This window comes from Aulonocara sp. 'chitande type north' Nkhata Bay, linkage group LG16 (assembly GCF_057382095.1).
Source record: "Aulonocara sp. 'chitande type north' Nkhata Bay isolate Kocher_YH1m ecotype deep benthic linkage group LG16, A_spYH_male_GT1.1, whole genome shotgun sequence".
Taxonomy (NCBI): Eukaryota; Metazoa; Chordata; class Actinopteri; order Cichliformes; family Cichlidae; genus Aulonocara; species Aulonocara sp. 'chitande type north' Nkhata Bay.
This window is the reverse complement of record NC_141359.1, coordinates 2,805,838-2,829,870: the sequence shown is the minus strand read 5'-3', so window position 1 is coordinate 2,829,870 and position 24,033 is coordinate 2,805,838. Positions and strand designations below refer to the sequence as shown.

General features: G+C 46.5%; 1 protein-coding gene across 2 annotated transcripts in view; it reads left to right on the top strand.

Moving 5' to 3' along the window:
- Window positions 1-24,033, top strand: part of raph1a (Ras association (RalGDS/AF-6) and pleckstrin homology domains 1a) — an 82,134-nt gene that overhangs the window by 35,484 nt on the left and 22,617 nt on the right. Inside the window, exons 2-9 of one of the 2 annotated variants that reach the window (XM_086265447.1) lie at window positions 2,324-2,382; window positions 14,606-14,734; window positions 14,825-14,933; window positions 15,334-15,473; window positions 15,562-15,804; window positions 16,746-16,901; window positions 17,721-17,891; window positions 23,376-23,450. In XM_086265447.1, coding sequence (XP_086121573.1) covers window positions 14,606-14,734; window positions 14,825-14,933; window positions 15,334-15,473; window positions 15,562-15,804; window positions 16,746-16,901; window positions 17,721-17,891; window positions 23,376-23,450 — 1,023 coding nt within the window. In that variant the 5' untranslated portion in view covers window positions 2,324-2,382. The remainder of the gene's footprint in view (window positions 1-2,323; window positions 2,383-14,605; window positions 14,735-14,824; window positions 14,934-15,333; window positions 15,474-15,561; window positions 15,805-16,745; window positions 16,902-17,720; window positions 17,892-23,375; window positions 23,451-24,033) is intronic. The other variant, XM_086265448.1, reaches the window with a different exon arrangement.

The following is a 24,033-nucleotide window of genomic DNA, read 5'->3' as shown; positions in this document are numbered from 1 at the left end:
CTGTCGCCCGTGCATTGAATGTTCATTTCTCAACCATAAGCCGTCTCCACAGGCGTTTCAGAGAATATGGCAGCACATCCAACCGGCCTCACAACCGCAGACCTCGTGTAACCACACCAGCCCAGGACCTCCACATCCAGCAGGTTCACCTCCAAGATCGTCTGAGACCAGCCACCCAGACAGCTGCTGGAACAATTGGTTTGCACAACCAAACAATTTCTGCACAAACTGTCAGAAACCGTCTCAGGGACGCTCAACTGCATGCCCGTCGTCCTCATCGGGGTCTTGACCTGACTCCAGCTCGTCGCCGTAACAGACTTGTGTGGGCAAATGCTCACATTCGATGGCGTCTGGCACGTTGGAGAGGTGTGCGCTTCACGGATGAATCATGGTTCACATTGTTCAGGGCAGATGGCAGCTGAGAATGTCCCAGTTCTTGCATGGCCAGCATACTCACCGGACATGTCACCCATTGAGCATGTTCGGGATGTGCTTGACCGGCGTATACGACAGCGTGTACCAGTTCCCACGAATATCCAACAACCTCGCACAGCCATTGAAGTGGAGTGGACCAACATTCCACAGGCCACAATTGACAATCTGATAGACTCCATGCGACGATGTGTTGCACTGCATGAGGCAAATGGTGGTCACACCAGATACTGACCGGTTCTGGGTCCCCAGACCCCCAATAGCGCAAAAAACTGCACATTCCAGGGTGGCCTTTTGTTGTGGGCAGTCTGAGGTACACCTGTGCACTACTCATGATGTCAGATCAGCATCCTGATGTGGCACACCTGTGAGGTGGGATGGATTATCTCAATATGGCAGATGTGCCCACTACCACACATTTGGACTGATTTGTGACCACTGTTTGGGAGGGATGGTTATATTGTGTATCTGGAATGAATTTTAGGTCTCTACGTCCATCCCATGGGGAATGGGAGCAGTAACAAAGGTGTTGCGTTTATATTTTTGTTGAGTGTAGAAACTGCGAGCAGCTTGCCACAGTCAATACTTGACAACTGGTCAGGCAACACACATGTTTACTAGTGACCAGTGGTAACTATTTGCTGGCTAACTGGTCTCTAGGTCGATGTGACTGGTGGAGTCATGTAACACTGCTGATGGGGAAACATTGTTGAGCGTTAGTAAAGGGCTCCTCCTCATTCATAGCGTACAGTTAGCATTACATGTCATCATCGATGAGGACGTGGACATCAGAGTTAACTTACCCTACGGCAGTGGGAGGGGATTAACCTCTTTACATTTACCTGGTCACCAGCAACCCATCTGGGGTGAGCAGCAGGTTTAGCTCAGCATAACCAAATGTAACAGCTGACATGATTGTGTGAGCCTGAGATTAATGAGGTTAATGAACAAGCTGGAACGTTCCACATGTGACAAACACTAAACTATAGACGGCTGGTTTTACACTTCCTGTTTATTCATGTTCATGAGCTGTTTTGTTAGTAACTGTGCCAACAGCACTAAAATAAGACACGCTCCACATGTAAGCTTCCCAGGGAACAGTTGCTGGGTTGAATGCCGCTGATGTGCCCGTGAGCACTGTGTTGCTCTTTGTTCGCTCCAACAACAGCCTCCTTGTTGCTTCAGCTTTCAGCTACTGATCACATGAGAGCTGCTAATGATCTTATACAAGTACGACCGCAGCGTTGGTTTGTTCGGTGAAGTGTTGACGTTTTTATACATTTGTCCACTCAGTTTGTGGAGACACACACACACACACACACACACACACACACACACATACATATCCATGTGACAGGTGAGCAGTGTGAATCTGAGAACACACACGTGGTTTCACACGTTGTGTTTGTGTGTGAGGCCCGATCACAGCACGACTGGGTCGGAGGAGCCCAGTGATGCTGTGGCTGGTTCAGCAGGTTCACACAGAGGCTCACAGGGTGAAGATGGAGGCCGGAGCGTGGACGGAGCCTGCAGCAGGGTCTTCAAATGTTGGGGCCTGTCAGTTATTTTTAGGTCACACACAGGCTACACTCAGCACGGTAGATGCACACACTAGCGCCACCTGCTGACAACATATCAGGTGTGTAGACAGCCACTGTGTGTGTGTGTGTGTGTGTTATCGCATGTAGCGGAGCTGGTCGGGCTCTCTAAGCCAAAGGTCTTCTCTGTAGTGACGCTGCTCTCCTCTGCACCACATTCAGGCTGTAAGCAGGTCCCACACACCCACAGCCAGCTGTGACAGGACCAGCGTGCTTTCAACAACATGTGAGTCTCTGTCCATGTGAGGGAAGTCTGCTCTTGTACTTGATGCCTTTTCTGTCTGTGTCTGCAGGCTGACTGGATCATCACTGTGCTGCGCTCCAGCTGGACTGAGCTGTTAGCAGACCAAAGGTAACTGGCCTGAAAGCACGTGAGCCCTTTGAATCACGGACACATGCATGTGCTGACTGGTTTGAATGGTTCACTTCACACAGCTGTTAAGAAAAGTGATTTAGAAAATGATTTCTAGAAAAAATAAAAACAAATAGAAGAGCTGCTACAACAGGCTGCAGGCACATGGTCCAACCGTCCTCTGCAGCCATCAGCGTCACATCAGCAGAGACAGACTCCCCTCTGCCTGCTGCCTCTGTAGAGTGCTGCTCCACACATGTACACCAGCTCCAGTTCAGACCCTGTTTCATCAGGAAGGATAAAAAACTGTGCAGCCCCTCGTGAGTGAGGGAGCAGCCCAAAGTACTCCTCTCTGTTTCTGTCACATGTCCAAAAGTCTTTGAACTGCAGTCTCATAGTTGATCTTAAAATTTGTGTTAAGGGTAAGTGGGTGGCGTCCAACTGATGGTGCAAAGTTCTGTCGTGATTTCCAAAATAAAAAAGGGAACAGCAGTCCCACACCTGCTTTGAGTACTCCAGGAGAGTAGACTCCACTGTGAGCTCTGTGGACAACTGAACAGCTCTGTAGTGAGTGGCTCCAGCCTTCACCCACAGCCAGTTCTGAGTGCTGGTGGCAGGGCTGTGACCAGAATCTCATGTCCTGATATAAAACATCTATCGTCCGATAACAATATAAATGTAACATTTTCTGTAAGTTCTGTGAATCTCGGGCAGCTCGACTTGCGTGAAGTGTTTCCAGCTGGGCGTCGTGTAGCTGGAGTCGAGTGTTTTAACTGATGCATGAAACGATACATTTTTAGACAGAAGCTGTAACGGTTTCTTTATATTTATTACACGGCGTGCTGCGGGGAAAAGCCTGTTCTAATGTTGGAGTCTTTATTTTTATTTTTTAGCACCTGACGGCTCTTTTTTACTTCTCATCTGTAAATAATCTGCTCTTTCACGTGATTCAGTTTATTTTGAAAAGTCTCAACAGGATCTTGAGCTTTATTCTGGAAGTGGACATGCGATGGTTTTACCGTCATTGTTGCATAAAAACAGGCGCTTGTCCGTCTGTAGTGTGGTTATATTAAATATAGGAGAAAGAGAGAACTTTAAGAAATTAATAATAACTACAGTGACATCAGAACATGAAAACATATTGCTGTAAACAGTTTATTTTGCGACACCACGAAACAAACGATAGTGTGAAATGAAACGATGTTTTTATATCGTCATCTGATATATATCGTTATATCGAACAGGCCTAGCTGGTGGTATAAATCTGTGAACTCCTCCTAGAGCATGAGGTGTGTGTGTGTGTGTGTGTGTGTGTGTGTGTGTGTGTGTGTGTGTGTGTGCGTGCGGTTTAGGAGCCCTGAGATCACACAGCGTGTTCATTATGAGGCTGCTGCTCTGATATCTTTAGTTTCACACAAGTCTAAATGAACCCACTGCTGCACACACATGTGTACCACACTGGTGACATATCAAAGTGTGGTATGACCCACACACAGTGTGTGGTTGTGAGGGAGTGGTTTGTGTCAAAATACATGAGTGAAGTTAGATCAATAGTGTTTATTTCAATTCTTTTTAATATAGATGTGAACTAGCGTATGTAAAGTATGAATCCCAGTGCACTGGGAGTATATGCATCTGTGCGCTCTGTGAGAACAGATGAGACCACACCGGTGCCCGTGTGATGACTGTTTACAAACATCAGGCAGCTGTGACCGATCACATGATCAAACGTTAGAAAAGCTCTGCATGTCATCTTCTACAGGCTCAGCTCATATGCACGCAGGATTTTTAAAGTCACTCCATAACTAATACAAATCTTTCAAAGTCAAGGGCAGAAGTCAAGTTGTTAGGAAATCTTGTGAATGCTGTAACTAAAGGCGGGTTTTTAAATTCTCCTCTTTTTTTGTTTTTCAAACCACAAATATTTAGAAAACTCAAAGGTAGCAGAGATGTGGGAACAGCACCCAGCACAACATTTAACTGGATAATATTCAGCTGCATGCAGGTTCATCAGAGCACAGGTGAAGACCTACAACATCCTGAATATAACAAGTGTAACTATAACGGTTGTCTCACCACGTGGTGTCTGACGTACAAACTCCACATACGGTGGGTGAAAGCATGCAAGAGTAAAAGGTTTTTCATGTTTTCGTCCTGTTGTGAGTTCTTTAAGCCAAAAACGATAAACTACAGGAACACAGCTTTGTGTCTTTGCAGGGTCGGGTTGTCTGTGTTGGTCATGTTGTTGTAGTGTCACTGTGCCTGTATTCTCACCTCAGCTTTCAGCCTGCTTGTGTGCAGGCGAATTACTCAGGGCAGCGAGTGTCCACTTACTCAGTCGTACAGTAGAATCAACTTCCTGCTGCCTCCTGTTTGTTTCTATGGGAGCAAAAATAGATCTCATTTGTTCTTTGTGTGCGTGCATGTGCATGTGTGTGCATGTGCATGTGTGTGTGTGTGTGTGTGCGTGTGTGTGCGTGCGTGTGTGTGTGCATGCGCGCATGTGCGTGTGTGCATGTGCGTGTGTGTGTTTGCGTGTGTGTGCGCGTGCGTGCGTGCGTGTGTGCATGTGTGTGTGTGCATGCGCGTGCGTGCATGTGCGTGTGTGTGTGCGTGCGCGTGCATGTGCGTGTGTGTGTGCATGCGCGTGCGTGCATGTGTGTGTGTGTGTGTGTGTGTGTGTGTGTGTGTGTGTGTGTGTGTGTGTGTGTGCAGTATCATGTTACATGGCTGCAGCTGAGCCCTGTTGGGGATCTGCTGGGTCTTGAGGTTCGGACGCTCACCATCATTTCCACCACACACATGCGCACACGTGTCCGTTTGCTTGTCTCTGTTTCTGTGACACAGGGTTTGTCCTCCAGCGCGACACCTGCAGACACAGTGGCCACTGCGTAACATGTGTCTCTGGCTGTGATACGCAGTGTAAGCCAGCAGAAAGGCTGCAGCAGCACAGCACTCGCTCTCTCCACCTCCCACTCTTTCTCCGGATTCATCTCATCTCCCTTCCTTGAGAAACAGAAGCAGGTGTCGATACGAAGCAGGGAAACAGAAAGGAAATGATGTAATGCCTGCTGTGGGTCTCGGGGGAAGTGATATCATTGTGCTGGATCAGCAGGCGGCCCCCCTGCTCGTCCTCTGCTTCCTCTGCCTCCCACCATCCTTCTTCCTGTGTGATATGAGCTAAACCTGTGCTGTGCAGAAATTACACTCTGGAAACTGTATTTACGTGAAATCTGCTGATGTAATCTGCTGTTGCTTTTGTACGTTGCTAAGAGAATCAAACAATGTGTGTTATATTATTAGTGACCTTTTTACAAAGCACAGGAAGTACAGGATGGCCTTTTTGGTCTTTCGGGGTAATTTCCTGCATCCTGTTTGAGCTGGTGATGATGTAACAAAGTTAAAGATGGCTGAATGAGGCGAATGACATCGGTGACAGAACGTCCCCCTGATGGACGGATGGCCTTTCCTGCTGAAACTGAAATAAAAAACTAATTTCATTGTTAAAAAAAACCCTACATACTAGTCATTTGGTTTAACCTACAAATACACCCTGATCAAAGCTGCTCACACCAGCTGTTTTATTGTTTCTAACATTTGTAACTCAGTTTGTATTTATTCAGGTCAGAGTCCGGATGAGATGAGAGTCCAAGAGGTGAGCAGAGGTTAAAGTAGGAAACTGGGGAGCCACTGGTGTAGAGGTGAACGTATTCACTTGTTCGATTGCAGCTGGAGACACAGATTCCCTTCTGGGGTTGTGTCAGAAACCCCTCAGCCTCATCCAGATAGCAGCTGGTGTCGTCTGCATAGCAACGAAAACGTCTTATCTAATAATATTAGCTGGATCGATAGAAAAACGACGTGTGTCTGTGGGTGGACGTGGCCATCGACGACATCCCCACACCACCAGCAGCATGGACGGGATGAGTCCATGCTGGTCTTACTGGACAAATGTCACAGCAGAAATTCAGACGCATCACACCAGGAAACATTTTCAATCTTCTGTTGTCCAGTTTTGGTGAGTCTGTGAATTTTTAGCTGTGAGTGTGGTGTGGACGTGTTGCGCATGCAGAGAGGCTCTTCTTCATGCTGTGGTCGTACTGAGTGTTAAAGTTACTTCCTTTTAGCTCAGACCTGTCTACCAAGTCTCCTCTGCCCTGTGGTGCTAACGAGGGACCTGAAATCTCAGACCATCTGACACCAACAACGATGCCTGAGCTGCTGCCGTTTGTTGATTAGATATTTGTTTACATGTTGTCATGGTAGCGAGTTTTAAAATGACCTCCGAGCTGTGAGGGAGCTTTTGAAAGGAGAGCGAGGCTAATAATCATCATGTCGCCTCACCGCGCTGCTGAGTGTTGTGAACTAATGACTCTGAGTGTGCTTCCTGTGCTGTTAGCAGAGCTGCAGACGACTCTGGCACCATCACAACGATGCACATAGAACCAGAGTAAACAGAAAGCATCCTTCCCCACACTCTGGGGTAAACGTGCGTGGATCACAGGAAGCCTGGCTCGCATCAGTCTGACTCACAGCTGTGCCCGATGCCTCGTATTTAACCTTCACTGTAGTAAATGATGCTAACTCACAGCTGAAACATGGCTGGTTTCCATGTTAGACAAACTGGGAGACTCCCAGTATACACGTCTGTCATATGAAGGCAGCATTGTGGGAGAGCCTCACTACAGAACCAGCGTTAGACTCTGACACACACACACACACACACACACACACAGTGTAAAATCATTCACACTGATCTCATCGTCAGCACGATCCTCTTTGGCAGAAATGTTAGAGGCAAAGTTAAGAGAGGAAGTGAGGAAGAGACATCCCGAAAACATGACTCGAACAAATCTGCTCAAAGATCCTGGATTTGAGACGGAAGCATCACCTCTGTTTGCTTTGAATCAGCTTTGACTCTAGACTTTAGTAATACCGTTTGCATTTGTCCATGATCAAACCCATCAAACTGGAAGCTCTTGTATAGGGTGAACTATTTAAGCTACCCTAGCCCAGGGACCCCTTACTGGGGATAAAGACTTTCCTAGGACCACCCGCCCCGCTGATAAAACTCTTCAATCATCGTTCTGATGGAAGCCAAACTCGAGGTAACTGTTTCTAATTTTAGCTGGTTTGGTTTTTGCATTGCTTGATTAAAATATTTGTCCAGTGTCCTAATTGGCTCAACCCTGGATGATGCACAAGCTATGACTCGCGGACCGCTGGAGGTCCGGGGACCGCAGTTTCAGATGTGCATCTTCTCTGGACCGACCCGGCCCTGACTGAAATATCTCAAGAAAAAGTGAACTGTGCTTGTAAGTGTGGTAATTAGACAGCGCTGTGCGTTTGAAGCTGTTGAGGGAGCCTTTTAGTGTGAGTGCACCATCAGCAAGCACCACAGAGGAACGAGTCCCACCCGGATTTACTCACTGCTGCGTTTCTCTGGACCTGATTTATAGCTTCGCTTCACAGAAACCCAACAAACCCAACAAGCAGGCCTAAAAATACCGTCCTCTGTGAGTGTGCGTGTGCGTGTGTGTGTGTGTTTGATGTCCTGATATAGAGCCGTGGGAACGAGCCACATTGAATGCACTGGAGCTGGAGGGGTCTGTAAAGGCTTTTCTGTTGTTGCTCTGTTATGGCAGCAGACCAGTTGTTGCGCTGCCACAGTTGGAACTGGCCAGTACAGATGCAGCATTTTGCTCAAGGGCACTAAGACAGCAGCTGTTGGTGAAGTCATGAAGGACTGGAACCCTCTGTCTCCTCTTCCCTCCTTTTGAACTCGTCTCCTCTCATCGCTCTCTTCATTTCATTTCTTTTTCTCCTTTTTTCACTTTCAGTTTCCTTTTGTCATTCCCCTGTTTACTCACCTCCTCTTCACTCATTTCCTTGTCTCCTTCCTCCTTGCCTCATTTCCACTTATCTCTTCTCACTTTGTGTCGTTCTCCACTTGTTCCCTTTCTCTCTGCCTCTCCTGTATCCTTCTGGTGTCCTCACCTTTTTCCCTCCTTCTCCTTTCCTTTCGTCTCTTTAGTCCTAGTGTGCTTATGAGTTTGTTAAGAGCACTCAGACTCTGCATTGTTGCTGCATAGTGCAATTCAATCACAGAAAACTGGAGGGCAAGCAGACGTCCAGAAGGAGCCTGACATTCGCTGTCTGAGGCCGCCCTGGTGCGTCCTAGAGGGAGATGGGCCTTTGTATCCTCAGACATACAAGCCTGAACACTGGCTCTACAGTTTCAGGTCTGGGAGGGGCTGTCTATGTTAGCGTTAGGAAGTCATCTTTCTGCTCTCGTCTGTTATTTAACGCTGTGGGAGAGAGGTTGAGGCCCCTCCCGTCTGTAATGATTTGTAGTGTTTGCCAGCTGGTTACAGGGCGTGGCGTCGTTGGAGTTTGCTGGAAACAAGATAAAAGCTCTCAGAGGTCGTTGTGCTGTCCGTCTCATCTCACAGCATCTTTTGTCTAAATGTCCAAAAAATTAAAAAATGTCAGTTTTATTGCGGCCAAAGACGTGCAGTAGGATTCAGCCAACACTGACCTCAGCTCGCTAATATGCTGAATGATCCGATGCAGCTTTTTGCTTTCTGTCTTCATGAAGACACTTTGTTGGTCTGCGTTGTGCTGAGAGCCAGAAGGTCGATACAGACTAGTGGACTCTAGCTAGCATTAGCTTTGAAATAGCAACTCTCTGTGAGTAAGTACAGTTATAATAAGAACGGGCACAGTTCCTCGTTAGAGACAACTCAGGGTGAGCAGCGTTCTCAGCACCAGTGTGCTTAGACACCTGCCTGCATGCTGAGCTGTGCATGCATCGTGTAACAGCGCAACGTTCACACTGTAGTGACGTCCTGCTCATGTGAGGGCGCTGTCGTCTCTACAGGATATCGAGAAACACTGTCTCACTCCCTCTAAACTGTAACAGACAAGTGGGAGAGGATGGGGGAGCGAGGGAGGAGGGGGACAATAAACGAGGGAGAGACATGAAGAAGGGAGGATGGGGGATGATTGCATGGTTTCATTGTGACACACAGGAGGAGTGTGGCTACAGCAGCACAGTAATTACTGTTTACTTTGGACACACTCACAGACACACACACACTTACAGCCCATCACAATGAGTTGCTGTCTCAGCTGTTTGACTCAGAGCTGTTTTTAAGGCTCCACCTGAAGGTGCACTTGACAGCATGCCGATGCTGGAGGGTGGAGAGAGTACAGCCAAGCTGGACGCTGACATCGTGCTCTCTCATCTTTTTACACGACACTTACATGTAGCCGTGCAGTGCAGTCATACCTCCTTCATGATGTGATGACAGATATTTAAAAAAGTAAAGGCACCAGCCGTTTGCTGTTTTAAATCAGTCCCAGTCTCCTACTGTACGGGTGCACAGCAGGACACTGGTGTTTTGATTTTGGCGTTTTTAAAGCCAGATTTTGTGATGTCACTGTGAATCTGCTGACTCACTGGCTAACAACTGGTCAGAAGCAAGAACCGAAGCAACGATGACTAAAATGTACAAAACGAACTGAAAACAAGTGAGATAAGCCCAGGCTACGCCTGCAAGCCCCTCTGAGACCCCACGGCCTTACCTGACATCATGTCACACGTCAGGTGTTTCCATCTCAGTTCAGACTGATCTGTGAGAGAATAATGATCACTGTCTCAGGATAAAGAGTCATAGGATCGAGAAATGTCAGCACATTTCTGGAGTGAGAAACTTGAGGGACAAATATGTTTGCCACCGAAATACTCGAGGGGAAAAATATCAGGTTTTTATTGTTTCTATCAGCCGACACAGGAAAAGAGCCACAGAGTAATGAAGACAAAAGCACCAGCATGAGCAAGAATGGCAACGACGCCGTTGACTCGCCAATGGACTCTGAATCAGGCTTCACACGGACCCTCTGGTCACCATTTCTTTATTATTATCTTTATTCATATATGTATTTACTCAGTGGTTTCCTTTTGCTTTTTACAAACTGTCACGATCGGGCGAATTACACACAGTAGTTCGGCGTGCCCGTGTGGCGGGCTGGCTAGACCCAAACATGGCGAAGGCTAGCAGTGGGTTGGAACAGACACGCAGTTATTCTAGTAACGATCAGTGCACGAAGCGTGGCTTCAGAACTGGCGTTACAGACGGAGAGCGAGTGGAGCCGGGTTGAGAAAAAGGATCGAAGGGAAAAACACTCACGGTTGCTGAATCAGGCGGAGACTGACATCGGCAAAATTTCGGAGCTCCTGACATGAAGAGAACAATGTCTGAGCGGCGAACAGGTGGGTGGCGTCTCTCTTTTAAACCCGGCCCCGTGATCAGCTGATCACCGGCTGACACAAACGGTGCTGCCAGAACGAGCCATAGTGGGCGACCAGTAGCCTGACACAGCTCCTCAGCCTGCTGCTCCTGGTGTGAAGCTAAGCTAACATCCAGCAGGGACGTGCTCGTGTCCGCTGATCCCAGAATGAGTTTGGAGACTCTCCGGAAAGAGGCCGACACACATGGTGGTCAAATAAGTGCTTTGTACATGCAACTGTTCTCTACTAGCATTGTAAAGATGAACATGAAGCACGGTGACAGTCTGCCTGGTATCTTTGTAACTAATATTCTAATTGGTGTGACGCCGTTGACTCACCAGTGGACCCTGAATCAGTTTTTGAGTGTCAGAGAAAAATAATTGTAACAGCACATTTAAGACTTTTGATATTGATTCCAGGCTTATTTTTAGACGAATGAACTCTTTGTGCAGAAATACCTGATGATTCATCCTTAAAACTATCCTGACGCAGTTTCAATGTACGGCAACAGCGTTGTGTGACAGTGTGGTCTTACGTCTTCTTCCTCCATTTAAAATATGTGGTGCAGTGACCAGATGTCAGAGCATCAGATAAGCTGAACCCAAGCTGAGTCAGACCTGATGAGAGGAGACTGTCCAACCTTTGGCTGCATGGAAACAGCAGATTGTTGCAGAAGAGTGCAGCTGTGAGAGCTTTCACAGCGCTCCTCTGGTCCCTCAGCAGCCCCAAACCACACACACACACACACACACACACTTGTCTAAATGACAGACCTTGCTAACCACAGGGATCTAATTGTAGCAGCGCTCCTCATACCCGTGTGTGTGTGTGTGTGTGTGTGTGTGTGTGTGTGTGTGTGTGTGTGTGTGTGTGTGTGTGTGTGTGTGCGTGTGTGTGTGCGTGTGTGTGTGTGTGTGTGTGTGTTGGTTGGCTATGTATCTCCATAAAGGGGGCAGAGTGGTGACGAGTAAGCAGCGCTCCAGGAATAGCATACTGTGCCCTGGGCAGCACTGTGGGGTTGTCTGGGTGGAGAGCTGGAGGAGCTGCTTATAGGAGGCCTGCAACACTGTCACTGTTGAGTACAACTCGATGAGCTGTATGTGCAGCTTCACTTCACAGCTAATCTTTACCAAAAGACAGTTTTTTCACATGTACTGGAAAAGAAAAGAACAGTGTGTAATATCAACTATGATGATTTCATTTACCTTCAGTGTGACGTTAGAAACGGCAGAGTCGAGATCCCTACAGTCAAAATAAGACTGTTTTCCTTTGCATTGATGTTCAATTTACAACAGTCGTCTCAAGGCGCTTTATGTTTGCGTGTGTTGATCTTCTCTGTGGCCTTCTGCCCTGCTATGAGCTGGTCTTAGAAGTGTGATGTAGGGAGAGAGTGACTCCTTCTGCATGCATACATGCCAGAGGTGGGGAGAACAGCTGAACAGCAGTTAGGCTGGCAGTGGGTTTCAAAGCAGCTTGTAGATGCAGTTTGAAGTTTCTCTTGCTGAAATATTCATGAGCTTCCCTGAATAAAATGTTGTCTGAGCATGTGTTGCTCTAAAATCTACTGATGCACCCCCCGTACTATCAGACCTCAGGCTGATGACAATCCCGACGGTCCCGCTCCTCTTTAGTCCGGAGGACACAGCATTCGTGTTTTTTTTTTTCTGAAAAGAATTTTAAATTTTGATTTGCCTGACCTCAGAGCAGTTTTCTGCTTTTCTCTGGTCCACCTTAAACGAGCATTGGCCCTGATAAAAGGATTTCTGGATCAGGCTCTTCTTTGTATGACAGACATTTGACCTCCACTCATGGATGGCACGATGACCTGTGTTCACAGATGTCTGGAAGTCTGAGCCCATGCAATGATTCTATGATTGAATCATGTTTTAATGCAGTGCTGCCAGAAGGACCAAAGATCATCCACATCCAATATGGAGTTTAGGCCTCATGTCTTCCACACAAAGATTTTTTCAGATTCGCCGCACTGAGCACATTATGTAGTCGATGAAACCCAGTCGTGCTGCTGACGTGTGACCAGTTACAGTTACATACAAAATGGTAAATGGCCTGTATAGCGTCTTACTAGTCCCTAAGGACCCCAAAGCGCTTTACACATTCAGTCATCCACCCATTCACACACACAGTCACACACTGGTGATGGCAGCTACATTGTAGCCACAGCCACCCTGGGGCGCACTGACAGAGGCGAGGCTGCCGGACACTGGCGCCACCGGGCCCTCTGACCACCACCAGTAGGCAACGGGTGAAGTGTCTCGCCCAAGGACACAACGACCGAGACTGTCTGAGCCGGGGCTCGAACCGGCAACCTTCCGATTACAAGACAAACTCCCAACTCTTGAGCCACGATCGAGACAAATGTTCCTGCAGCTCATTTCAGCACCACTTACTTTCCGTCCTTATGCTTCATTCCAAACTTTTTTTGAGCCGACTTCAAAATCATCATATTTTCAATGAAATAATAAAACATGTCAGTTTGAACATTTCCGCTGTTGTTTTATGAAATAAATGTGGGTTTTTGAGAGCTGCAAATCATTTCTTTCTATGTCTCTTTTCATTTTACACAACTTTCCAGTTTTTCCTGCATTGGGTTGATATCACATCATGTAGCCAGACAGTCTTTGACGTTAGCGGGTCCACCATGAGATGCTAGGTTAGTTGTATTCATGGTCTGAGGGCTTTCCCATATTCTGTATATGCTGTGTTAATATGGGTGTCGTGAGTGTCAGTGCAAATAAAACAAGGTATGATTATTTTAATGTGTCATGATACCTTTCTAATATTGGTACTGTGTTTTTATGCTAGCTATCTTCTGACTATTAGCTTCTGACATAAATGCTCATGTGATACTTGTGTAACTCTGGCGAATAAAAGCAATTATTTCTTAGAATACTCTTCAAAGTTAAGCGACTCATTCAGCTAAACTGTTGTCAGCAGTATTTTTATTTACCAAAGAAATGAGCTTGTAGTTGGAATTAGCCTGATGACTAAAGCGATGTTTGGTTGCAGGTCATGGTTTTACTTTGATAAACCGTTGGAGCATTGGTTTCATTACAATAAGATGTGTTTGCTGCTGGTTGTCAGCAAAGTATTTAACAGCTGCTGCGTGTCTCTGATCTGTTTCTCAGTATATTTAAATAACTCTGAGAGACGTTAATCAAAGCAACGCTCCCTCGCTCTCTGTCTGGGGACACAGACAGTTAATCTCTCTTAACCTTTCCCCGGTATTTTCATTTCTGGCTTCGGACTCTTTAGTTCTGTGGAAACAAACCGCTCCAACTCTTCCTGTGAATAAGACTCAAAGGGGTCGAGAAATTAAACAGTTCTCTTTAAGTAATTTATAGAAAATGTTGTTTTTGACCACAATGTCAAACATATCAAGATGGGCACAACAGAGACTGAAGGTCAAAGGACCAAACAGTGTAACAGCTGACTGCAGTTCTTACTGGCTCACACTCGTCTTATAGCCTCATCATTTAAACTTTAGTCCATTTACTGGTTATCTGTAAGAGGGTCACTAACCATCATTTGGGCTTATTAAAGGCGTGCTGGGGCAGGGATTATTTCCTGAGACATTTTAATAATTCCAATCTGAGAGATTATCAGACTACAAATATATTCTGAGCAGCTTCTAATGTGCATTTGAATTGTTGGAAAATCCCAAAGGAAACGATGAACGTCTCAGGGACGTCAGAGTCCATCCTGTCTACTGAATCCAGCTGGACTCTTTGAAGCCGGATTCCTGCTGCCCGTCGATTTATTACACGTTAACCACTTGCACTGAATTTGCAGCTTTCACACAACAAGCTTCAGACAGGGTTTAAGAAGGGTGTAGTACACACTATTGACCACCAGATGGAGCACAGAGATCACAGGTGCAGCATTAATGAGCATGACTCTTCTTATCCTCAGATGGATCAGTTGTCAGATGAGGAGGTGGAGGTCAGAGAGGAGGAGGAGGAGGAGGACAGTGACAAGGAGGACCAGGACCTGGATAAGATGTTTGGTGCCTGGCTGGGAGAGCTGGACAAGCTGACACAGGTACACAGAGCATGAACAGTCCGTGCTTATCTGTGTTAGAAATGCAGCTGCATGTAAACACTCTCCTTTCTGCTTCGCCTGCCAATCCAGAGCCTGGATGACGGTCGCTCAGAACGGCCACCTCAGGAGAAGCCTCCGCTCAGACAGGAGACCAACATAGCCAACTTCTCCTACAGATTCTCCATGTATAACATCAACGGTCAGACATTTTATTTTTATTCTCCCTGTTTTCCTTTTTCCCCCACAGGACGATGCAGCCCACACCTTACTGTTTCCTTAGCAATTAAATAACAACCAAGTCCTAATCAGACGTACACACATCATCAGCAAGTGTGCGTCTGTAAAACGTTTCAGCAGCTCGCTCATCTGCATTTTAAAAGCATAATAAAAAAGTGCTTTTCTCTGTCGTATGTATTTGCCCTGATGTTTGGTGAAAGATAAACTCTGTCGGTACATTTTCAGTTACCATAAAGCGTGTTGTCATTCTAGTCTATAATGAACGGCCTTCTGCGTACAGGTCGCTGACCTTTGTCTGTTCTTGTTCAGCCATGCCTGCTTGCTCCTCTTTGTTCCTGCCTCACATCCTTCTGTCTCTGCAGAGGCCTTGAATCAGAGGGAGAATGTGGATCTGGATGCTCTCATGGCCGACCTCTGCTCCATCGAACAGGAACTCAGCACTGTCAACGCCAAACCAAACAGCTCTGGTAGCATGGCCCGTCTGGGCATAACCGATACCAAGGTACGCACAATCGTCCCTCTTGTCGCTGGCTGTACGTTTACCGACTGCGCCTCTTACGCTAACGCTTTCTTTTTTCTCGTCTCTCCAGGTTCGCCAGAAGCCCCCAGCTGGGCGCAGCAGCAGGCAGCAGCCAGCAGGGGGCAGCAGCGGTGCTGCCGGCAGTGGTAGTAACAGTGTTAGCGGTGGGGGTGGCAGCAGTGGGGCGAGCAGCAGCAGCAGCAGCACCAGGGCGTCACCGGCCGGCACCATCAGAGCTCCTGCTGGGCAGCAGGGGAGACCAGCCCTGGCTTCTAACTTCAGTCTGGATGACATCACAGCCCAGCTGGAGAAGGTAACAGTAAAAAGTACACATTTGATTTTATTACAAAGAAGTGTTGGGACTCAACTCAACCCTAACTTGATGCAGAGAGAGTGAGGGGAGGGCAGCTGGAGGCTGAGCCCTGTTTCTCTGAGCTGTGGTCACGTTCTTCTGTTTGTTCCTGTCATAGTCGTATCACAGACATCACAGTGCAACAGTTTAACACACAAACTTCACAGCACAGATAAAGACGTGTGCAGCCTGCGACAGATGTAAGGCTGGTCTCTGTGGACTGTGTCAGCTTCCTAACAACATTTGGATGCTCGTGGCTGATGTGATGGACAGCTGTAGCTGCAGGCTGATGCAGCTTGTACCCGAGCTGCCAGCTTGGTTGTCTCCACTGTCACCTCGGTCACCTCGAGCTCCAAAAAAATAACATGGCTGTGGACATGTTGATGCTTCAGAACCCACAGGTGGCGTCACAGTGACCACATCCATCTTTCATGTTCGCTGTGCTACCATGAACGTCATCTTTGCCACTCCCTTCATTCCCGTGGCCTTTAACACAGCTCAGGGTTCAGGTTCCAACCAGCACTTGGACCAGTTAAGGATGTTAGCGCTGTTTCCTCTTTAGCGTGATAAGCCAGACGTGTGACTGACCAGCAAATAAAGGCCTTTCCTGCTTTTCTGGGGGGGGGGGGGTCGGTCTCCAAATGCTTCCTAGTTAGTTTTTTGCGTGTGCAGATGTTAGGCCTGAACATAAGACAGTCCTGGATACACACCTGGATGCCCTGAGGATACAATAAGATGTGACACAGCCCTGATATTAGTGGGTAAAACTTTAAGGGCGGATTCATCGAGCACCACCTGCATCACCTGTCAGTGATGACACATCCACAGCACCACCAAAGTGCTCCCTTCCTGCAGACGTACTCGGTCTGTCCTCTCATTTCTTCTGTTTGTGTCTCCTTCAGGCTTCGCTCAGTATGGACGAAGCTGCTCGTCAGACCTCCTCCCACTCTCTTAGCTCAGCCTCCTCCTTCGCATCCTCAGCCACGATGCGAAGGCCCGGATCCTCTCAGAGGCAGCATCGACGCACGGGATCGGTCGGCACGGTCAGCGAACACGAGGTGAGAGCAGAGCATCACAACATCAGCGTTACAAAGGCAACAAAAGAAACGAGAAAGACAGAAGTAAAGCGGCAGCAGGAGGATGGAGTCAGCTCAGTGAACTGGTCATCGGTCTCAGATGTGAGAGCGATGGCTCTGCACTGTTCTGCAGGCTTTATAGGAGGAACTCGAGTCCCGTCGACTCGGTTTCTGTGTCCTGGCTGTGGTTACGTGGAGCCGTGTCATATAAAATAAAAGATATTTGTATGTTTAATGAAAGCAAAGCAACAGTTACACAGCGGTGCTGCTTACAGTGTCTGTCATCAAGAGTTCTGTTACACAGAGACTGTAGTTGGATGAACGCTCGTTTCATGGGTACCTAAACCTTTTTTATAGCAGACACATTCCCGGGACGGCCTTCGTTCTTCTTTTCAGTGTTTTGAATTAGAAACCACTGTGACTCTCAGTATTTAAATAGCCCATCAAGTCATTTACTTGTAGACTGATCTTTAGAGACGATTCGTTTGCAGTGACCACAGTCTGTTTGAAATGCTCGCCATGGTTACTTGCAGGCTGGACTGGGTCTACCTCACACTGCAAAGCATGAGTAAACATAAGTGCTGACTTGTGCTCAGGGTTAGTGTTTAAAGACACTCTGAGACGAGCAGCTAGCAGCTTGTTAGTAGTTAAACAGCAAACTGCTGTCTGAGCACATCATCTCAGCGTTTTAAGCTCATTAGCGTATTATCTCTACGGGCTTGTCCAGCGTTTGTGTCCAGCTGGTCTGACGATGACAGGGCCTCTCTGCTCCTTCTTATGTCTTCTGGTTTGCCACTTTAGGCACGCTCGATTGTCCACTCGTCACGCTCCTCCATCACCTCAGCATCCGGAGTTTCCGTTAACTCGGCTTCTTCCATGGACTCGCTGGACAGCGTTCTGTGCGCTGACCCAGACGGCCAGCAAGTGACGCCCCCAGCAGAAGGAGCCGGTCGAGGTCATCCCAACACAGAGGTACACGGCTCTCTGTTTGTACGGTCCTGTGCTGCTGTAGCCGAACATAAGATACCTTACTGTAGATAATGTGATGACCAGTAAACTCACAAACAAGGAGGTCCTTTGGTTGGTTAGAGGTTAAAAGTACAGATATTCACTGCCTGGCATTACACCTGCACATCACACAGTAACTGCATTTACACGACACACACACACACACAATTAAAGAACATGCGGAGCGCTCAGGAAATCCAAACACAGCTAAGTTCTGTTCATTTAGTTTTCTCCTGCAGTTTTAGTGGCTTGAGGGTGAAAATACGCTCATAACGAATCATATGCACGATATTATTAATGGATGCATACATCACTCTAGTGTTGCAGCTGGAGATGAGTGTAAAACGTGTACACTGCAGTTTCAGAAGACTTCCAACAGCATGGACGTTTCCACAGACTGTATGTAAAAGATGGACATTATGACAATAACACCAATAGCCTTAAACATGGATTCTAGCAGCCCAGCAGGAGGCAGCATAAATGCAGTTGTCCTTACTTCATGTGTGACTTGGGTCAACAGTTCCAGGTGAGGTTACTAGTTTAAGGCCTCCTTATTGTTACTGCAGCCTCGTGTCTGTTCAGTAAACTCAGACTGACGATAAATGGATCAGAGACTGTTGTGTAGCTGTCAGTCTGATTCATGTTCTCCTTAAAGACAAAGAAAGCTGAAGCCCTGACAGCCACACAGTGTGGAAGTGTACACTATACAGCAGTGTGGGTGAGCACTGGGTGAACCCACACTGAAAATGATCATTGGCAGCTGCCGATGGTTCAGATGGGACAGGAGGCTGTGGTTCATGCTGCCTGCCAAAGTTTGACGACAGAGACGGTGCTCTCAGTGAAAAGGAGCCTTTAACCCCCAACGACCAACCAGCCGTCTTTTTCCATGAGACTCAAAGTGTTTGGGACCAACGATGCAACGTCACACTGTCTCCTCTCCAACAACACAACCTTGTCGGCTGTTTGTTACTGGTGTGTGTCGGGTTATGCTTTGTGCTGCTTCAGGCTTCGTCCTCGCCTCTTTTATAATCCACACTGCTCCAACAGAAAAGCTTCAGTGACGCGCACATGCCACCACAAATAACAGCTTCTTCTTCTTCCTTGCTGAGGAAGTTGAACCTCCAACCTTGTTAGTGCTGTCACCTTGTTTAACAAAAACCAAACACACCCTGTTACTGTGAGGAAACGGGGCTACTGCTCCAGTTTGTCTGAGAGAGCAGAGAAGAAACAATATTAGAATAATGGAAGAAGCAAGAGTGCGTCAGCATGTGAGAGTAAGACATGTTAGCAACACAAAACATCCAAATACTGAGAGGGCTGAGGAAGAAAGACACACAGAGGAGGAAGAGGAGAAGTGCTGTACTGTGTTTGCCGGAGCATTTCTCCCACAAGCTCATTAGAAAGTGGGACTCGTGCAGTCTAATCCCCGAGGCTCTCACTCTGACCGTGGGCAGCAGAAATAACCCCGTCGCTGGACTCAGTAAATTGAACTTTCTAGTTATGGCTGCTCTTGCGTGGACGCACAAAGGTTAGTCAGACATGAGCTCTTGAGTTAGTGGGAGCCTGACTGTGGTTCAGTTCAGGACACGCCTGCCTGTTTTCTTTCACCACACAGCAGAAATATATTGATGTTGAATGTTTGAAAGTCCGATCGTAGAAACACAGTTAAGTCAGTATCTGGGCAGTGACACATCATCAGCTTTGATAGAAAACAGTGACCCTGTGATTGAAGCACACGAGCTGCAGGAATCGAACTTAAGCATGAATATAAGGCATGTTTCAATACTTGGATGAAATCCTTCAGTCTTTGCCTGGAACTCGTGAAAACAGTCACGTTGTGTTTCATCACGCTAACAGCAGCAGCTTTAAATGCTAACGTGTTTCAGTGCAGAAGATTTATATGTGGTGAAATTAAAAGCATCATTTTAACTAAGTGCATGACGTCACGTTACTTTAGATAAAACAATCAACTGTCAGCGTTTACCTGCTAGTCTATAGTGTAACGCATGGAGTTGTACTGAGACGCTAACAGTGTTGTAACTGGTGTGTATGACTACACAATCAGACACCTTTGGGTTCACCACGCACTCTGGTTAGATTACGCTGAGTTAGTAGTTGTGATTATTATTAGTCTGTTATCGTCTTGTAAACACACTGAGCTGCTCTAACGGCACCAACAGTGTCATAATTCCTGAGAGCTGTCCATTCAGAATATTTAACATCCCAGTCATGTTTCCAGCCTCGCCTGTCTACATGTGACAGGACACGCCTGATCTGGTTGTTTCTGGGTAGCAGCTCTTTTTGTCACACACGCTGTGGACGGGTCAGTTATGTGTGTCTGACCTAAATATTATTTTTAATCTGCGGCTGTCACGACAGACCTAATGCTTTCTATAAAATAGTTTCTAGATTGAAGCAAATGTGCAGTGATCAGATTATAAAGATGAGAAGAGAGAGGATGGGTTCGCATCATTTTAACATGACCCCAAAATAGCAGGTCAAAGAACCTGTGTCATTGTTGAAAGTGCCTCCTGGTGTGTGTTTGGTCAAAGAGTTCACACTCGGTGCAGTGGCTCTGATCATGGACAGGAAGTCTCACCACGCCACAGACGTGTCTGCAGTTTCTTTCTTAGCTTTGCCTTTAAATTCGAGTAAAACTGTACATTTAGTGACTCAGTCGTAAACACGGTTTTACTGCACAGCTGCTGCGACTCACTGTACTCGTTTCTGTTTACATGATTTAGCCTTGATGTCACGTTTCCCACATTATTACCCAAACTGCAAACTAAACAGTTTGTCCTTGAATCCATTCAGCATGTTTGGCACCATTTTCCCCTCCTTGATGGAAAACTGCAACCAAAGCAACAGTCTCATTGTGCTCCTGTCTTTATTGTGGTCTTTAGAGAATATGTGCTGACATTTGCAGACACATAAAACCTGAAAGTCTCCACTGTGACACCGATTGCCTGACACTAAGTGCTCTTTGCCATCACCGTCGTGGTGCTGTGACACCACAGCGTGTCCATGTAAGAATACCCTGCTACATGCTCCATGTTCAATAAGAGGCACACTGGTTTGTATTAGCTAGTGTTGGAGCCCATTACTGGACGTCTGTGGGACTGCTGCTTGTGTTGCCTCCTGCTGACTCTGAGAGAATGCAGGTTTGATGTCATGCTTTCAAATCCAGAAATGACGACACAGACCTTTTACAGAGAGCCACAAAAATCAGCCCAAAGTCCTGAATTAACTGGTGTCTTTGCACTTGTAGTTTCCTGAGCTTTGTGGTCATGTGACTGTTTTGTAGTTTATTTTAAAAGCCCTCAAACTTCACCCAGGGTCCGTCCCACATGATGACATGATTTGTTAGTAGAGTCGGCTCAGTCTGGTCTCTGCAGACAGTTTCTACATACTGCTGCTGCTGAGCTGTACAGGGAGTGCAGAATTATTAGGCAAGTTGTATTTTTGAGGAATAATGTTATTATTGAACAACAACCATGTTCTCAATGAACCCAAAAAACTCATTAATATCAAAGCTGAATGTTTTTGGAAGTAGTTTTTAGTTTGTTTTTAGTTTTAGCTATTTTAGGGGGATATCTGTGTGTGCAGGTGACTATTACTGTGCATAATTATTAGGCAACTTAACAAAAAACAAATATATACCCATTTCAATTATTTATTTTTACCAGTGAAACCAATATAACATCTCCACATTCACAAATATACATTTCTGACATTCAAAAACAAAACAAAAACAAATCAGCGACCAATATAGCCACCTTTCTTTGCAAGGACACTCAAAAGCCTGCCATCCATGGATTCTGTCAGTGTTTTGATCTGTTCACCATCAACATTGCGTGCAGCAGCAACCACAGCCTCCCAGACACTGTTCAGAGAGGTGTACTGTTTTCCCTCCTTGTAAATCTCACATTTGATGATGGACCACAGGTTCTCAATGGGGTTCAGATCAGGTGAACAAGGAGGCCATGTCATTAGTTTGTCTTCTTTTATACCCTTTCTTGCCAGCCACGCTGTGGAGTACTTGGACACGTGTGATGGAGCATTGTCCTGCATGAAAATCATGTTTTTCTTGAAGGATGCAGACTTCTTCCTGTACCACTGCTTGAAGAAGGTGTCTTCCAGAAACTGGCAGTAGGACTGGGAGTTGAGCTTGACTCCATCCTCAACCCGAAAAGGCCCCACAAGCTCATCTTTGATGATACCAGCCCAAACCAGTACTCCACCTCCACCTTGCTGGCGTCTGAGTGGGACTGGAGCTCTCTGCCCTTTACCAATCCAGCCACGGGCCCATCCATCTGGCCCATCAAGACTCACTCTCATTTCATCAGTCCATAAAACCTTAGAAAAACCAGTCTTGAGATATTTCTTGGCCCAGTCTTGACGTTTCAGCTTGTGTGTCTTGTTCAGTGGTGGTCGTCTTTCAGCCTTTCTTACCTTGGCCATGTCTCTGAGTATTGCACACCTTGTGCTTTTGGGCACTCCAGTGATGTTGCAGCTCTGAAATATGGCCAAACTGGTGGCAAGTGGCATCTTGGCAGCTGCACGCTTGACTTTTCTCAGTTCATGGGCAGTTATTTTGCGCCTTGGTTTTTCCACACGCTTCTTGTGACCCTGTTGACTATTTTGAATGAAACGCTTGATTGTTCGATGATCACGCTTCAGAAGCTTTGCAATTTTGAGACTGCTGCATCCCTCTGCAAGATATCTCACTATTTTTTACTTTTCTGAGCCTGTCAAGTCCTTCTTTTGACCCATTTTGCCAAAGGAAAGGACGTTGCCTAATAATTATGCACACCTGATATAGGGTGTTGATGTCATTAGACCACACCCCTTCTCATTACAGAGATGCACATCACCTAATATGCTTAATTGGTAGTAGGCTTTCGAGCCTATACAGCTTGGAGTAAGACAACATGCATGAAGAGGATGATGTGGACAAAATACTCATTTGCCTAATAATTCTGCACTCCCTGTATAAGTAAACTGAACTGAACTTGTGAGTGCAGGTGTCCGTGGGCAGTGTGGGTTGTTTTTATGAAAACAAGTTTTTGCATATGACTGTCACATGATATGTGTCTTAATCTCTTGATATCTGCAGTAACCTTGTATTTGTGCTACATGCTACAAAAACACTTTAAGATGAAGAAAGTTAAAGGCGTAACCTTTGAAGCTTTTTGAACTTATAGGCGAATCGGGGAAAACTGCATATAAACAGGTTGTAGTCAGGGCTAACCTCACATGGGTCACTGGGATGTAATATCCTTCCATTAAGAGCTGATCATTGCTTTAATGTGTTTGCTGTGTGTGCAGTTCTCCTTCACAGGTTTCCCTCTCTGATCTCTGCCTGACCATTGAGCTTTCTGCTAAACTACCACGTTCAACCAATCAGCAGCAGATCGATTCACCGGCACTCTCTCTTTCTTTTTCAAGCACTCGTATTTGGACAGGGAAACCTCGCTGATTTTGAGAAACATAGCGGGAAAACCTTCTCACCTACTGACCAAGGTGACACCCCACATACTTCTGCACACTGCCCCTCTGCCCTCATGCGTCAGCATCCATCCTCTCCTCCACCTTCTTCTACATAAGTCAAATAAACATGCATGTGCACGATAAAACAAGAGTTTTGGCGATGTGCTTGTTAACTCTGTTCACCTCGCTCTTTGCCTTCCTTTTGTAACTCTGTGCTTGAGCCTTGTTTTGCACAGCTTTGTGGATGCTGCCCGTTGCTGTTCTGATGTTGCTGTGTGTGCGTCTCACTCAGCACCTGCTCGGTTTGTGTTTGTCACAGTGATGCAAAAGCTGGTTTGCCTTCAGTCGTACCTGCAGCCAAGTGCAGAGACACTTTTGAATTAAGGTTTGCTTCATGTATGAGTGAAGGCAAATGCTGCTTCACTGGACGTGTGCTACGTGTGACATATGTGCGTTTCACTGGTGTACCAAGTCTTTGAAGGTGAAGACCACACAGGACAAAGTTGTCATAAACTCAGTATGTACCTGCTAATATGTCATTATTTCTGTGTGCATGTTGAGTTATGAAACCTCGCCTGATGTGAAACTAAAACCAGTGAGCGTGTCGCTGGAGCAC